The 16760-nt window shown below is 56.9% G+C and overlaps 1 protein-coding gene across 1 annotated transcript in view; it reads left to right on the top strand.

Annotated features, from left to right (window-relative positions):
- Positions 1–16760, top strand: part of COL5A1 (collagen type V alpha 1 chain) — a 207313-nt gene that overhangs the window by 184333 nt on the left and 6220 nt on the right. Inside the window, 3 exon segments of the mRNA XM_033238619.1 lie at positions 822–934; positions 8248–8316; positions 13133–13366. Coding sequence (XP_033094510.1) covers positions 822–934; positions 8248–8316; positions 13133–13366 — 416 coding nt within the window.

Genomic DNA, 16760 nt, shown 5'->3' with positions numbered 1-16760 from the left:
CCACAGCCTCCCCCTCTGTAGGGCAGGGGTGCGCGAGAGCCTCCCCTCTTGAACTTTATGGAGGCATCTCAGGGTGAGGCTGGGTGCAGAGGCCAAGGCTTTGAGGTCTGACCCTCCAGGTTCTCATCTGGTCTTAGCCCTTTTCTGGCGGGGTGACCTGCTTGAACCTCGTGTTCCTGACCTGTCAAATGGGAACCAAAACATCTCCCAGGAAGGAAGGGGTCAGTGCATGAGGCAGTGGATGAGAGGCTGGCACAGTGCCGGCGGAAGTAAGGGTCCGTGTTAGGACGGGCATCAGATGGCACGCTCGGGCAGACGGCCTTCAAACTCCGCGATACCGTAAAACACATCCTCCTTCTCACTGTCATTGCATCAGGCACCAACTGAAGGATCAAATCACATTAGCTTGTCTTCCCCCTGGGAAGTTCAGATGTTCCCCTACAAGATTCAAGGGATGTTCATAGTTCCAGTAGACTGTGATCCTACATGCATGAGTTTCCAGAGTTCCTTCCAGAACCCTCTCTGCATTTCTGTCTGCCCAGAGAGTGGGCCGGACCCCAACCCTCCCAGCCACCAGAACACGTACCCAGCTGCTTGATGCCTCAGCTGTGTTCTTGGCGAATGAGTTTCTCCACATCTCTTTATGGGCCCAGCAGGAAAAGCAAAATGCAATAAAGTAAACCCCAGAAAGGCCCGTGCTGGCGGCATTCCTGGGGCATGCATTTTAACTGCTGGACTGACATGTCCTCGCGGCTTCCGGAACCATCCAGGGAGCAATCCTCCTGAATCTGCCTGCCTCCCTCCCCGTCTCTGAAATCCAGGTGAATACTGGGTTGATCCTAACCAAGGATGCTCCAGGGATTCCTTCAAGGTTTACTGCAACTTCACAGCCGGGGGGTCGACATGCGTCTTCCCTGACAAGAAGTCCGAAGGGGTGAGTAGCTGCGTCCCTCGATGGCCCCACCGGGGCAGTCGTCGCAGACAGAGCCATGCTGAGGGCTTCAAGCATTTCTTGTCTATGCAGCTTTAAGACTGAAAGCCAGAAATGAATCAGTTTCGTAAGTGAAACTGTTCTTCCAAAAGTAGACCTTAAATTGTTTTAAGACATTTTTTAGCAATAAAATAGGTTTGTGCAGCTTGGGGTCAGGAAAGGCTGGAGGGCTTTCCACCTGCCCTCCTGCCGTCCCAGGGCTGGGACTTCACTCACCGGTTGATAAAAGCTTTTCTCCAGTGACTCCGTGGTCCCACTGACCTGAGACCCCTATTAAAACCCTTTAAAGGAATTGGGACCAGGTATAATAACATGAGCCCGAGACATGTTCCAGAAGCTGCCCTTTGCCTCAATTCTTATTCTCCAGCTTGTTTCTGTGGGTTGGCCCCAGTCCCTCCTGAGTGCTTTGTTTTGAAGTCTGTTTAGTCAAGAATTTGGGGTGGGGAGCTAGGCTCTGTTGAGATTTTGTGGCATGTCACTTAAATACCCACCCCTGTGGCCTTTTGGAGGCCTCAGCTCTGTAGCAGGAGTTTGTGTGCCTGTGGATGAGTGTGTGGATGGTATGTGGGTGCATGTAGATGGTGTGTGGGTGTGTGTGGTTTGTGGGTGCCTGTGAAGGAATGTGGGTGCCTGTGGATGGGTGTGTGGATGGTGTGTGTGTGAGTGTAGATGCTGTGTGGTGGGGAGTATTGTAGATCGTGTGTAGGTGAGTGTGGTTTGTGGGTGCATGTGGATGGATATGTGAATGCTGTGTGTGTGTGTGTAGATGCTGTGTGGATGGTTTTGTAGTTGGGATGTGTGTGTGTGTGGTCTGCGGGTGCGTGTGGATGGGTGTGTGGATAGAATGTGGGTGCATGTAGATAGGTGTGTGGATGGTGTGTGTGTGTGTGTAGCTGGGGCATGTGTGTGGATGGTCTGTAGGTGCGTGTGTGGATGGCATGTGGTTACATGTAGATGATATGTTGGTGCATGTGGATGGTGTGTGTCCACGTGTGGGTGTGAGTGTGCTTTGTGGGTATGCGTGGACAAGCATGTGGATGGTACATGGGTGTGTGAATGGGTGTGGATGGCATGTGAGCGCATGTAAATGTGTGTGTGTATGGTTTGTGGGTACATGTGTATTAGCATGTGGATGCTGTATGTGAGTTTGTGGATGGTATGTGGGTGTATGTCTGGGTAAGTGGATGGCATGTGGGTGCATATAGATGGTGTTTGGGTATAGGTGGATGATGTGCGGGTACGTGTAGATGGTGTGTGTGTAGATGGCATGTGGATGGTGTGTGGGTGTGTGTGGCTGGTGTGTGGCTGGTGTGGATGTGTGGATGGTGTGTGGGGGTGTGTGGATGGTGTTTGGGTGTGTATGGATTGTGGGTGTGTGTGGATGTGTGGCTGGTGTGTGGGTGCGTGTGGATGCTGTGTGGGTGTCTGGTGTATGGGTGTGTGTATGGTGTGTGGATGTGTGGGCGGTGTGAGTGGTGTATGAGTGTGTGTAGGTGGTGGGTGCATGTGGCTGGTGTGTGGGTGTGTGGATGGTGTGTGGAGATGTGTGTGGTGGTGGGTGGGGGGCTGGTATGTGGGTGTGTGTGTGGGTGGTGGGTGGGTGTCTCTGGTATGTGTATGGTGTGTGTGGGTGTGTGGATGGTGTGTGGGTGTGTGTGGGGGTGTGTGTGGGTGGTGGGTGGGGGGCTGGTATGTGGGTGTGTGTGGGTGGTGGGTGGGTGTCTCTGGTATGTGTATGGTGTGTGTGGGTGGTGTGTGTGGGTGTGTGGATGGTGTGTGGGTGTGTGTCGGGTGTGTGTGGGTGGTGGGTGGGTGGCTGGTATGTGGGTGTGTGTGGGTGTCTGGTGTGTGTGTATGGTGTGTGTGTGAGGGTGGTGGGTGCATGTGGCTGGTATGTGGGTGTATGGTGTGTGTGTGTATGGTGTGTGGGTGCGTGGGTGGTGTGTGGGTGTGTATGTGGTGTACGGGTATGTACATGGTGTTCAGGTGCATGAGGCTGGTGTGTGGGTGTGTATATGGTGCGTGGGTGTGTGTGGCTGGCGTGTGCATGTGTGTGGATGGTGTGTGGGTGTGTAGATGGTGTTTGGGTGCGTGTGGCTGATGTGGGTGTGTATATGGTGCGTGGGTGTGTGTGGCTGGCGTGTGCATGTGTGTGGATGGTGTGTGGGTGTGTAGGTGGTGTTTGGGTGCCTGTGGCTGATGTGGGTGTGTATATGGTGCGTGGGTGTGTGTGGCTGGCGGTGCATGTGTGTGGATGGTGTGTGGGTGTGTAGGTGGTGTTGGGTGCGTGTGACTGATGTGGGTGTGTATATGGTGCGTGGGTGTGTGTGTGCTGGCGTGTGGCATGTGTGTGGATGGTGTGTGGGTGTGTAGGTGGTGTTTGGGTGCGTGGTGGCTGATGTGGGTGTGTATATGTTGCGTGGGTGTGTGTGGCTGGCGTGTGCATGTGTGTGGATGGTGTGTGGGTGTGTAGGTGGTGTTTGGGTGCGTGTGGCTGATGTGGGTGTGTATATGGTGCGTGGGTGTGTGTGGCTGGCGTGTGCATGTGTGTGGATGGTGTGTGGGTGTGTAGGTGGTGTTTGGGTGCGTGTGGCTGATGTGGGTGTGTATATGGTGCGTGGGTGTGTGTGGCTGGCGTGTGCATGTTGTGGATGGTGTGTGGTGTGTAGGTGGTGTTTGGGTGCGTGTGGCTGATGGGGTGTGTATATGGTGCGTGGGTGTGTGTGGCTGGCGTGTGCATGTGTGTGGATGGTGTGTGGGTGTGTAGGTGGTGTTTGGGTGCGTGTGGCTGATGTGGGTGTGTATATGGTGCGTGGGTGTGTGTGGCCGGCGTGTGCATGCGTGTGGATGGTGTGTGGGTGCATGTGGCTGGCATGTTCATGCGTGTGGACGGGCGTGTGTTGCTATCCCTCAAGCATGCACCTGAAGCAGGTCCAGTGTTGGTCCAGGCCAGGCAAGGACTGGGTCTCCCTGTCGCTCCTGGAAGGTGACCAAGCCTGCAGCTCTCGTGCCCCTGCATCAGCTTGAACGGTGACTCCTCCATGAGCTCGCGGTTGTTGCGTGGCCCCAGGAAAAGGCCGCCTGTTTCTGGGGCCACAACGGTTTGCTGTGCAGGTCCAGACCTGTACGCCCCTGCAGCCTCCGCTTCCTAACACCCTCAGCGCCCCAGAACCAGTTTCCTGCCAGGGGAAGAGCAGCTGCGTTCTCCCCAGGGACTGCCATCCCTTTACCCCTCAGTCACTCCCTGACTGTGCTGAACTCAGCACCTGCTTTGGGTCAGGAGCCCACTGGCTGCAGCGGAGGCTGCACATGGCTGGAGATCTGTGGGGCTCCGAGTGTAGGGGTCCCCTCCCCGACCTGGAGTTTTAACTCCTTGAGAACCTGCCTTCCTAGTGACAAACCTGTTCAGAGAGAACCCAAACACGGGAGCCTTCCATCTCAGCTCTCCTTTCCCTCAGTCCAGCCAGAGGCCCTGCATGGAGTTCCCTTAGAAAAGAGGTTTCTCGGCCCTCCCTCACGGCCTGCCTCTGCAAACGGGTGGCCGCTCCGCTGTGGAAATGACGGGACAGAGTCCTCCAGATTCAGAGGTTTCCTGGGGAGCCGTGGCAGGTGTTCGACGGCACAGCTGTGTGGGGCCGCTGAGTGAGCCCAGGCTCTCCCAGTGTTGACCAGCCAGGCGTCCACGGGCTGCAGCCTCGGGCTTCGGCTACAGCTGCTTGGCCAAGGGCAAGTAGAGACACTCTCCTAGGTGGCCCCCTTGGACCCAGAGGAGGCTCACAGCAGAGGCTGGGGGAGCCCGCACTTGCCCACATCCTGGGGCTCTTCCAGGAAGAAGCTGCCTTCACACCACCCGGGTTTGGCATCGACAGTGGCAGATTTGGAAACAAGAGAGGGTGGGAGAGCTCTGAGTGGGGTGAGAGGCAGGTGGGACACCCGTTTCCTCCAGGGGATCCCCTTTCTGGCCGTCTTGGCACGAGGCCAGCTCAAGAAGAAGGCTGGGGGGATCAGCCAAGAATCAGTCTTCTGTGTCCTCATGGCGCATGACGTGGGCCCCTGTCAGTCCAGGCTGGGGACAGGCCGGCCCTGGGGCCCCTTCCACCGCCTGCAGCAAGTGGACCCTCGGGCAGCCGGGGCTCCCCTTGTCCTGTTGCTGGGACCCAGCGTGCAGGTCTCCTCTCAGAGGAATGGCCGCTCACCCACCCATCCATCCGTGCCTTCTGTAGCGTCACTGAGGCCTGCCCTGCTGGGCCCAGCCTGTGTGTCTACAGCCTCGGCTTCTGAGGAAAGCAGGCCCTAAGCGGGTGCCCTCCCAGGAAGCGGGCACAAGTGGTGCCTCATGGTAGTGAGCTGGCTGCATATGATCCAGGCAGGCAGCCGAGGAGCAGCCCCCACCTGCACACGTGTCAGTCTCCAAGAAGCCTCTGCCACACACACACGCAGATGCACACCACACACAATACACACCACACATACCACACGCCCCACACACAGATACACGATACCACACACCATACACACCACACATACCACACACAATACACACCACACATACCACACACAGAGATACACACCACACACGACACATACCACACACCAGATACACACCACACATCACACACATACCACACACACAGATACATGCCACACACAATACACACCACACATACCACACACCACACACAGATACACGATACCACACATACCACACACCATACACACCACATATACCACACACAATACACACCACACATACCACATACCACACACAGAGATACACACCGCACATACCACATACCACACGCCACACAGATACACACCACACATCAAGCACACAGATACATACCACACACACAGATACTTGCCACACACAATACACACCACACATACCACATACCACACACCGAGATACACACCACACATACCACATACCACACACCACACAGATACACACCACACATCAAACACACAGATACATACCACACACATGATACACACCACGTATACCACACCACTCACACACCCCACACATACCACACCACACACACCCCACACACATATCATACACCACACACCACACAGATACACATGACACATCAAACACACAGATACATACCACACACACGATACATACCACACATACCACACCACACCACACCCACACCCACACACATGCCATACACTACACATCACACAGATACACACCACACATGAAACACACAGATACACACCACACATACCACATATCACACACACAACACACACAGATACACACCACACATACCACACACAGATACACACCATACATCACACACCACACACGACACATATCACATATACAACACAGATACACACCACATACATATATGATCAACACCACATATACCACACAGATACGTATCATACACACATGACATACACCACACATACCATGCAGATACACACCACACATGCAGATACCACACACCACGCACACAATACACACCACATAGCCACACCACATACCACACATCGCACACACATACCACACACAGACATTACACACAAATACACACCACACATACTACACTCCACACACAGATACACACATCATATAGATAGACCCATAACACACTACATACACCACACATACCACACACCACACACACAGATACCCCCCACACATCACATACACAGAGACCACACATTACACCACACACACGCCACATACACAGATACACATCACACACACACATATACATACCACACACACAATCACACATCACATGCCACACACAGATACCACACACTCAGATACATTCCACACTACCCTACATACACCATACACACAAACACACACCACACATCACACACACAGATGCATACCACACACCACACCCTCCGCACAGACACACCCCACATACCCACATGGCACACACCATGCACACACACACCACACACACACCACATACACAGATACACATCACACACACATATACATACCACACACACAATCACACATCACACGCCACACACAGATACCACATACTCAGATACATTCCACACTACCCTACATACACCATACACACAAACACACACCACACATTACACACACAGATGCATACCACACACCACACCCTCCGCACAGACACACCCCACATACCCACATGGCACACACCATGCACACACACACCACACGCACACAGTCTGGTGCCGCAGCAGCCAGGCAAGGCTGTGAGGATGGGATGAGGATGTCCCCACCCCTCGCCTGCAGTAAATGCTGGCTTTTATTACCATTCTCTTGGTCCATCATTCATTCTTCATTCATTCATTCATTCCCTCCCTCAGTGAGCGTTGTCATCAGTGATTGAGCACCAGGCGCTGGCCTGGGGACTAACATGCAAAACAGGACAGGCAGAGCGCACCCTTCCTGGGCAGCAGCAGGGGCCAGAGGGCCTGGGCCAGCTCCTCACGCAGCCTCCAGTCTCCCTGAGGGCCCCAGCCAGGCTCCTCACGCGGCCTCCAGTCTCCCTGAGGGCCCTGGCCAGGCTCCTCACACGGCCTCCCTGAGGGCCAAGGCCAGGCTCCTTACATGGCCTCCTGTCTCCCTGAGGGCCCCGGCCAGGCTCATCCTCACACGGCCTTCAGTCTCCCCAAGGGTCCGGACCAGGCTCCTCACGCAGCCTCCAGTCTCCCTGAGGGCTGGGGCTGGGCTCCTCACGCAGCCTCCAGTCTCCCTGAGGGCCGGGGCCGGGCTCCTCACGTGGCCTCCTGTTTCCCCGAGGGCCCCGGCCAGGCTCATCCTCACACGGCCTTCAGTCTCCCCAAGGGCAGGGACCAGGCTCCTCACACAGCCTCCAGTCTCCCTGAGGGCTGGGGCTGGGCTCCTCACGCGGCCTCCTATCCCCCAGGCCAGGCTCATCCCCCCGAGGGCCTGGGCCAGGCTCATTCTCACGTGACCTTCAGTCTCCCCAAGGGCCGGGGCCCTCAGGCTGCATTGGAGATGCTCGGTGGGGCCTCCCTGCAGCCCCTCGCCTGAGGACGCAGGTGCCAGGGGCCGGGAGAGCGTGGGGCATTGCTCTGGAGGCCGGAGAAGTAACCCTCTTGTTCTGTTTCTCTCCCTCCCCACCTCCCCACTGCACATTTAGGCCAGAATCACTTCTTGGCCCAAAGAAAACCCGGGCTCCTGGTTCAGTGAATTCAAGCGTGGGAAACTGGTAAGGTGGCCTCTGGCGTCTTTGCAGTTGTCACTTTAAACCCGCTCATCTCATATCTTACAGAGTAAAATGGCCCGCTGGCCCAAAGAGCAGCCTTCCACCTGGTATAGTCAGTACAAGCGGGGGTCCCTGGTAAGTGGCCACCACGGCCCGGCCACCTCGGCACTGCCTGCTTGCAGCACGGCTGGCTCGCGGCTCAGCATGGCACCCATCGCTGCCATGTGTGCCACACCGCTCTTGCCAAACTGCTCCACATCACGTGACAGCAAGACTCAGCTAGGTGTGGAGTCCTCTCCCCGGCCCCCGCCACCCCAACAAGAGTGTGTTTGAGCCTGGAGTAGGCGGACGGTTTTCCATTTCTGTGTAGGGCGCCCAGAGCCAGGTGTGGGCCCCAGCCTGAGCTGCACCTCTGCCCACGGACAGTGCAGCCCCAGGCACCTGGGCACTGAGGTCAGACGCTCCAGAAGCTGCTTTCATTGCGTCTGATGGCAGGGCAGAGGATATGGATCCCAGACCACTTAAGCCATTCAGAACTCCTTTCTAGGACCTGCACCACAGATCCCCTCTCCCCAGCTGCTCAGGGCTGAGGGGCCGTCTCTCTGCCCGCCGGGCTGCAGTTTCCCAGTTATGCTGCACACCACTGTACGAATCTTGCTTTTGCTTTTGGGGATTGAGTCTTATGGAATCCATCCCTGAAAGCAAAAGACGTTGTCCTCCCAGGAAGGAACACATAGGTGGTTCTTCTGGCCGGTGTAGTGCCCAAGAGCCAGTTTGGGCACATTGATGTGAGGACAGCGGCTGCTTCTGCCACGTGGAGTGTCCCCCTAGCAGCCCCACGGGAGCTGGATCTGGGCCCTTTCCTGGAATGCAGGGCAGAGTTCCGTCTCTTTTCCCAGCAAGTTAAAGGACCAGGGTTCCAGAACACTGACGGGTTCTGGGTGCCATTTATGGCCCAGATTCTCCTTCTTTCCTTCCCTTCTTGGGATCTGGTGACCCCACTCCCAAGTGGCCCTCAAAGGAAGGCCATGCTCACTCAGAAGCCAGCCCGTGGGTTCTGCGGCTTCTGGCCTGGACACTTGCCATGGGTTGCTGCACCCTGGCACCAGCCCGAGCCTCCCTGGGTGGACACGGAGGCCATACTTTCCCCAAGGACTCAGAGCACTGGCCCTGAGCCGCCTTTGCCCTGTCTGCAGCCCTGAAGCCTCTCATCTCGTAACCTGAAGGTATTCACAGCTGATTATTAATCTCTCGTGCCCTCATTGTTACTGATTTCAAGTCAGATACCAGCTCCTTTGCCGACACTCCGAGGGTCTGTGCTCACTGTGGCCATGTTTCTGGAGGCTTCCTGTTTTGTGGTTTGCTGTGGACTTGCAGTCCTCTTCTCCCTTCCTCCTCCTGCTTTTCCTTTTCGCCGCCGCCTCTGTGCTGTGTTCCAAAAAGAGCTGCTGGCATACAGAAGGACCTGAAACACCCGGGGACAGGGAGGGCCCGGGACCAAGGCTGCTTGGCCCCGGAGGGACAGAGCGTAGGGGATGCCGGTGTGTGGGCTCAGGCAGGGAAGGGACCCTGGGGATGCTGGGGGCCGAGGTGGCAGGGTCCATTTTGCAGTCTTGCGAGTGGTTACCGCCTGTGCTCGGCACTGCCCTCTCCCCGCAATGACAGCTCTCAGCCTCCAAAAAGAGCCTCTCACGGCACCCTCCAACATGGGAAAAGTAGAAAGAGCCTTTTTTCCTGGCTTGGAGGAAATGGCTGTGAAACCTCATTTGCAACCTTCAGCCCAAGTAGCCTATTTCCACCTCTCATCCTGTCCCATAGACAGTTGATGAAGGGTGGGGTGAAGGGACGACCCAGGGAACACGTCAGCTTACTTCAGGATCTTTCCACGGCCTTATTTCTAGTTCTGTGAATATCATAGGTGGACAAGAGGTAGATGGAGGCCTCTCCTCAAAGATACTGGATTTTTCAGCTGGGTGCAGTGGCTCATGCTTATAATCCCAGCACTTTGGGAGACTGAGGCGGCCAGATCGCTTGAGCCCAGGAGTTTGAGACCAGCCTGGGCAACATACCAAGACTCCATCTCTATTTAAAAAAAAAAAAAAAAAAATGCAGAAATGGGCTGGGCATGGTGGCTCACGCCTGTAATCCAGCACTTTGGGAGGCTGAGGCAGGTGGATCACCTGAGGTCAGGAGTTTAAGACCAGCCTGGCCAACGTGGCAAAACCCCATCTCTACTAAAAATACAAAAATTAGCCGGGCATGGTGGTGTGCACCTGTAATTCCAGCTACTCAGGAGGCTGAGGCAGGAGAATCTCTTGAACCCAGGAGACAGAGGTTGCAGTGAGCTGAGGTCGCACCACTGCATTCTAGCCTGGGGGACAGAGCTAGACTTCATCTCAAAAGGAAAAAAAAAAAGAAAAAACCAGAAATGGGAATTGTATCTGGGCAGGGCTACCCACGATGCACCATATTGAGATAATACGGCAGAGACCCCTCCCACCAGGAGAGCAGGGCCTCACCGTGGGACCCTGGAGTTCCAATGCAGGGCTGCGTGCCCCATGCCCCCGGGGCCCCTGCCGCCCCATGGGCACTGGGGGCTTCAGGTCCTTCTGTGTCCGGTGCTGCCCACTGCTGCTCCCTGTGGTGCACACTCTTCCTCGAGTCAGTCACGTTCCCTCCCGGAAGGAGCGCCGGATGGCACAGTCTGGCGGTTGGTATTCGCTTTTCCTCCTCAAGGTTTGCCTGTAAGGTTCTCGTGGCTGCGTCCGAGTGGAGTTCGCCGATAGTCTTGGGGCCGCAGCGTGTTCCCTTGCCCCTGGGAAGGCCCAGGCCCCGGGCCGGCTGCTCGCCTTGGGCACGTTCTAGTGGCATCTGTTGAAAACGTGGGTCCTGCAGTGTGTTCACCCTCCTCCCACTCCTGGTGTCCAAACACCCATGGCAACACTGAAGTCAGTTCCCTTCCCGTGTTCACTGGGGCTTTTCCGGAGCAGACCAGTGGCAGGGTCCAAAACACACCACCACGAAGCAGCAGTTGCACAGGAGTGGGCAGAGCAGGTCTCAGGCCCTGGCTTCAGCCTGCTTCGTTCCCTGACGCTGCAAACAGGACAGGCTGCCCTGCCCAGCCAGGCCTTCCCTGCAGAGAGGTCCTTCAAGGTCCTGCCTCAGCTGGGAGAGATATGTGCTTCATTTCAGGGAGCTAAGATGCATCCATGTCCCCCGGCAGTGTCAGGCTTTTCAGAAACCTTGAGTTTGCAACAGATGCAAAAGTGAGATGCATCATCTCTCAGGATGCCCTGCACGGGCCTTGTGCCTGGTGGAGCTGAGCAGCCCAGTTCTGGACATCCAGCTAGTGATGCTGGAGAGGCCGTCAAAGAAGCTGCACGTTGTCCTTCTCTGATGCCTTCTCTGGATTTGTGCAGAGACTGGGAGGGCTTTCAGGGAGGGTCAATGTCACCAGAGTTCCTGGCTGACCTTTGGCACAGGCGAGGCAGGCAGATGGAGCCACTCCAGCCACAGGAAGCCTGCTCACTGCCCTGAGGGGAAACTTCTGGAAAGGGGAGGAGTGGCCTTTCTTGAGTGGTCATACCAGACATCATCCAGGACCCCCGTGCCTCCAGGAGGGTCCCTGGTCACCCCAGCCATCTGCACAGCCCTGACCCTCAGGCTTGCCTCCCCTCGAGCACCTCACTACGGCTGGCCCACTCACTCCCTGAGGCCTCGTGCCCCCTCTGGCTCCAGCTTCTCACAGTCTCCCTGGCCAGGGCCTTGTACATCCTGGGCACCCGGCAGATGGTCATTTGTTCACATAATGTTGTGAGCACCTTCCTTTGCCAGCGTTGGGGCAGGATAATAGCAGGCCAGGGCTGGAGTGGAGGGGCATAGGGAGGGCTGGGATGCAGACCAGGGGCCCTAAGCCAGCCCTAAAGGCTGGAGGTGGGGAGGAGCCTTTCCCAGGGGCAGGGGTCTGGACTGTGACCCAAAGGACAGCAGTGGGGGCACCTGCTACCGGGTGGGGAGTGTCCCAGGCAGAGGGAGGAGCCGGTCAGTGGCTCAGGGGCAGAAGGAGGCCGCCTACTGTCCAGGGCGCAGGGAAAAGTGTGGTACAGCTGGGAGGGGGGCTCTAAGACCTCCTCCTCTCACCCCCAGGGAACCTAATGCCCCTCTCTGGCCCGGCACCCCCCGACTCAGGGGAAGCCAGGGCTCGCCTGCTGCTCCAGGTGCCCCGACCCAGCGATCGGGTGCAGAGCTCTGCATTTCAGGGATGAGAGGCAGGTCTTCATGCAAGCCATATTTTTGAGAATGGTTCTCTGTTCACTCAACACATACAAACCGGGCAGACCCAGATCACCATCTGGGATGGTGCACCCAGGTGGCAGAAGGGGAGGAGGCCTGTGGGTGGATGTGCAGGGAGAGCAGCTGCGGCTGGCACTGCAGTGGGCGCTGGTCCAGGAGACACTGGTTGCCGTTGACCATGCAGCAAAGCTTTATCAAGTACACTCTGGGGCAGCCATGGAGTGGGTACCAGGACCAGAAACGAGCAAGAAGGATGCGTCCTGCCCTCTGTGAACTTACGGTCTGTTAGGGAAGACACTGTGACAAACTAAGGTTGGGGAGGGCAGCCACAGAGCAAGTGCAGGAGCATCTATTCTGGGTAGGCTTCCTGGAGGAGGCAGCACAGGTGCCGAGCCCTGAAGGATAAACACAGGCCAAGAGGAGTGGGTGGATTATCTAAGGCCCCGAAGGACATGAGGCACGGTTCCCTTTGTTCCTGGGAACGCCCAGGAGAGTCCATGTGCGCTGGCCTCGGGGGGAGTCTGTGGGTGTAGTACGTTTCCAGGTAGTGCTCCCAAGAAGACCACAGTGTGGGTGAAGCCCAGGGCAGTGCGGATGTGGGGCTTTGTTTCTGTGTGTGTCCCTGCCCTGCTGAGCCCCAACCCCCCTGTTCCCCCAGCTCTCCTACGTGGACGCCGAGGGCAACCCCGTGGGCGTGGTACAGATGACCTTCCTGCGGCTGCTGAGTGCCTCAGCCCACCAGAACGTCACCTACCACTGCTACCAGTCAGTGGCCTGGCAGGACGCAGCCACGGGCAGCTACGACAAGGCCATCCGCTTCCTGGGCTCCAACGACGAGGAGATGTCCTATGATAACAACCCCTACATCCGCGCCCTGGTGGACGGCTGTGCAGTGAGTGTCCCGCGCCACCCCCAGCATCCCCGTTCACGCCTCCGTGGGGCTCACTCCTCACTCAGCACAGGTTTACCTGTCCCCAGGATGCCTGCCGGAAGGCAGTCAGGGCCTCGGACCAGGCTCTCGCCCCCAGGCAGCCCCACAGTTGCAGGGAGACTAGGAACCCCAGAGCTCTGGGACTTTTGGAGAGTTCCATGGGTTAGGACGGGAAATCTGAGACCTGGCTGGAAAAGCCAGGGGCGTGGGTCCCTCGCCCCATCCAGGGCTGTGGCGTGGAGTGAGGAACGGAGGACCCACTGTGGTTCCAGTTGGGAGCTGGGAGCCTCCCTCTCCTTGGACAGGGCTCTTCTGAGAGTGGCCAGAACTAAGCTAGGCCTGTTCCCGAGAGCACGGCCATGCTGGAAACACGCTGCAGACTGAGAGTTGCCAGCTCCCTGGACTGCCCGCCCCGTGGGCCCTCTCCGTGTGGGGAGAGCTGTTCTGCTCCCAGACAAGGGAACGGAGGCCTGAGCTGCGGGAAGCTTGCTCAGACCTCACGGGCAGTCAGGGCTGGTATTGGCGCTCATACCCCTGCCTTTCTGCCCCACCATGGGCCTTCCCACATGCACACCTTTCCTCCTCTCTCCTTAGTGAGCTGGGCTCACCTCCGCTAAGGTTTCCTCGAGACTGCCCCTCCCAGGGCTGCCAGGGCCATCGCACAGGTCCGGGATGTGCCTGCATGTCCTGGAGGTGTTTAGGGTGCAGCTGTGCTCCAAGATCCCAGGCTTGTGGGAGCCTCAGACATGTCGCCCTCGTGTGGCCTTTTAGAGGTTGGAGGTGGGAGTCGTTGAGAAGCCCAGTCTGTGGGTCTTCCTGTCACTGACATTGGAGCCCGTTCTCTCCACTACCGATTCCTGCAGAAAGCACCCCTTAGCTCTTGGGTCCTTTTGTGTTGCTAGAAAGGAACGCCTGAGGCTGGGTAAATGGGAAGCGGTTTACCTGGCTCCCAGCTCTGCAGGCTGTGCAGGAAGGTGGTGTGGTGCCAGCATCTGCATCCAGTGATGGCCTCAGGCTGCTTCCAGTCTCGGGAAGGTGAAGGGGCCGGGGTGTGGAAGGCATGGGAGAGAGGAAGCGAGGGGGTGCCAGGCCCTTTTTTCAGCTCTCATGGGAACTAGTCGAGCGAGAACTCGCTCATTACCCCAAGAGCAGCACCAAGCCCCATGACCCAGACGCCTCCCACCAGGTCCACCTCCAACACTGGGACCACATTTCAATGCGAGATTTGGAGGGGGCAAACGTCCAAGCCATGGCACCGACCCAGGCCAGCTCCTGAGGGGAACGGGGCTGGCGTTAGGGCCAGCCCTGCAGGGTGCCCTCCTCTGAGCAGCACAGATGGGTCCTCAGAGTGAGGCCCGGGCAGGCAGGAAAGCCAGAGGGTGGCGCTGAGAATGCCAGGCCCGTCTGTAGCCCTGGGAGCAGAGTGGACCTGGGTTCCAATCCCGCCTCCCCCTGCGCAGCACCGCTGGGGAGCACCTGGCCCTCAACCATAGGATGCTCAGCTCCTTTTCTCTGCTGCCCAAGGGCTACACTGAGGGTTAAAGCTGTGTCTCCCAGGGCCATCCCGCGGCCACTGGGAGTACTTGCCACTGCCACTGCCTTCTGCAATTGGTTGGGGTCAGTACTTCAGATCTGACTGTGGAATATGCAGAACTCATCCCTGTGTAAGGCTGATGGATCCATATCCCTGGAAAGAGGCATTTAAAAATGCCAAGGACCTTACCCATCCTCCCCAAATGAGGATAATGTAGCACCTGCCTCACAGGGCTTTCTGGGGAGCACATCAAACCATGCCTTTAGAGCTCGGAATTGTGTCTGACTCGCTACAAGCCCTGGATAAGCACCCAGTTCTTGTGACTATTTTTAGATAATAATATGGACCACAAGTGTCAGGCAGTAAGCATGGAGGTGAAGAGAAATCAGGAACCCTGTAAAGGAGAGGCAGGACCTGGAGTGACAGACCCCTGAGTTTGGCTTTGAGCTTCCTGGCTTCCATGGCAAAAAGGGAAACTGGTTGGCCCAGTGGGTGTTGTCTGGTAAAGGGGGAGGAACAGCTTTCCAGAGAGGGGAACGTTTCCTGGAAGACAATGCTAGAAAGATGGATCCCACAGAGGACCTGTGGAGGTTAAAGGGCAGGCCAGACCCCAGCTCCCTTATCTGGCTTAGACAGGTTCCTGCTGCCTTTAAGGCCGTCCTGGAAGATCCAACTTCTTTCATCCCAGTTCCTCTTGACGCTCCTGCCCCTACTCATTCCGTCAGCAAAATCCACTTCTGGGAGGTCCCAGAAGTCTTCGGCAATGCTTTCTGACTCAGAACCTGACTTCCTGGCTGCACCTGCATCCCGGGATAGGGTCAAGCTGGGATCGTTTAAACTCCACCAGCAGAGAGGGCTGTTGCTCAGCCCACTGTCTCCCGGTGATGAGGGTGTGCTGTTGGCATCTGAACATGTAACTCTGCCAGTCTTGGGTGTGCCAAACGCCACCAGAAACACTCCCCACTTCCGAATGTGAACCTCCGATACCAGTATTCCCTTCTTTCCACATACGCAAAACCTGAGGCCCAGAGAGTTACAGCGGCTCGCCCAAGGTCCCCAGGTGTGGCAGCACTGAGGCTCCTAATTCCCACTGCAGCATTCTTCTCACCATAGCCCCTTCCTGGCATAGCTGCAGCTTGAATACCTCGGTTGACAGTTACCTTACTACCTCCTGAGACAGCCTAGGCCATGGCTACAGAGCCTCAGGATAAGGAAGCTCTTCTGAGAACTGGGCTCAAGTCTACTTGTCTGTAACATCCACCCATCACCTCCTGGTTCTGGTCCCATCAACCATGCGGAGGGAACCGGGTCCAAGAGCAGTTTCCCAGCAAGCCCCTCTGACATCAAGGCCCGACGGCTCTCTGACGGGGGACTGCAGGCTGTTTGACGTTCTTGGCCTCCACCCACTAGACGCCAGGAGGAGCCGCCCTACCGAGTGACGGCAACTCAGAATGTCTCCAGACACATCTTCCAGGACCAAAATCTCCCCCGTGGAGAAGCCCCGTTCTACACAGAGAACTAAGGTTTGAAGGGAGTGCAGAGGGTTCACCTGCTGCAAGGGCATAGAGGACCTGTTCCTTCCTCTTCCCCATGGAACCCAAAGAAGCTGGCACTTCTGGGGCCGAGGAGCAGGACCCTCGAAGCCGAGAACCAAGTGCAGCTGCCATCCAGACCGCGCCACGTCCTCAGGCAGTCAGCAGCGTGGGTCTGGTTAGCCACCCAGTGCTACAAATCAGGAGACACTGGCTCGCTCTCTCACCCCTTCCCCATGGTGGGCATTCCTGAGTTCCAGGACTGTCCTTGGAGTGCCTTTGCACACAG

Source organism: Trachypithecus francoisi, unplaced genomic scaffold (genome assembly GCF_009764315.1).
Source record: "Trachypithecus francoisi isolate TF-2019V2 unplaced genomic scaffold, Tfra_2.0 Lachesis_group16, whole genome shotgun sequence".
In the NCBI taxonomy this organism is placed as follows: domain Eukaryota; kingdom Metazoa; phylum Chordata; class Mammalia; order Primates; family Cercopithecidae; genus Trachypithecus; species Trachypithecus francoisi.
The sequence above is the reverse complement of the archived record's forward strand: the minus strand, read 5'-3'. Positions and strand labels throughout refer to the sequence as shown.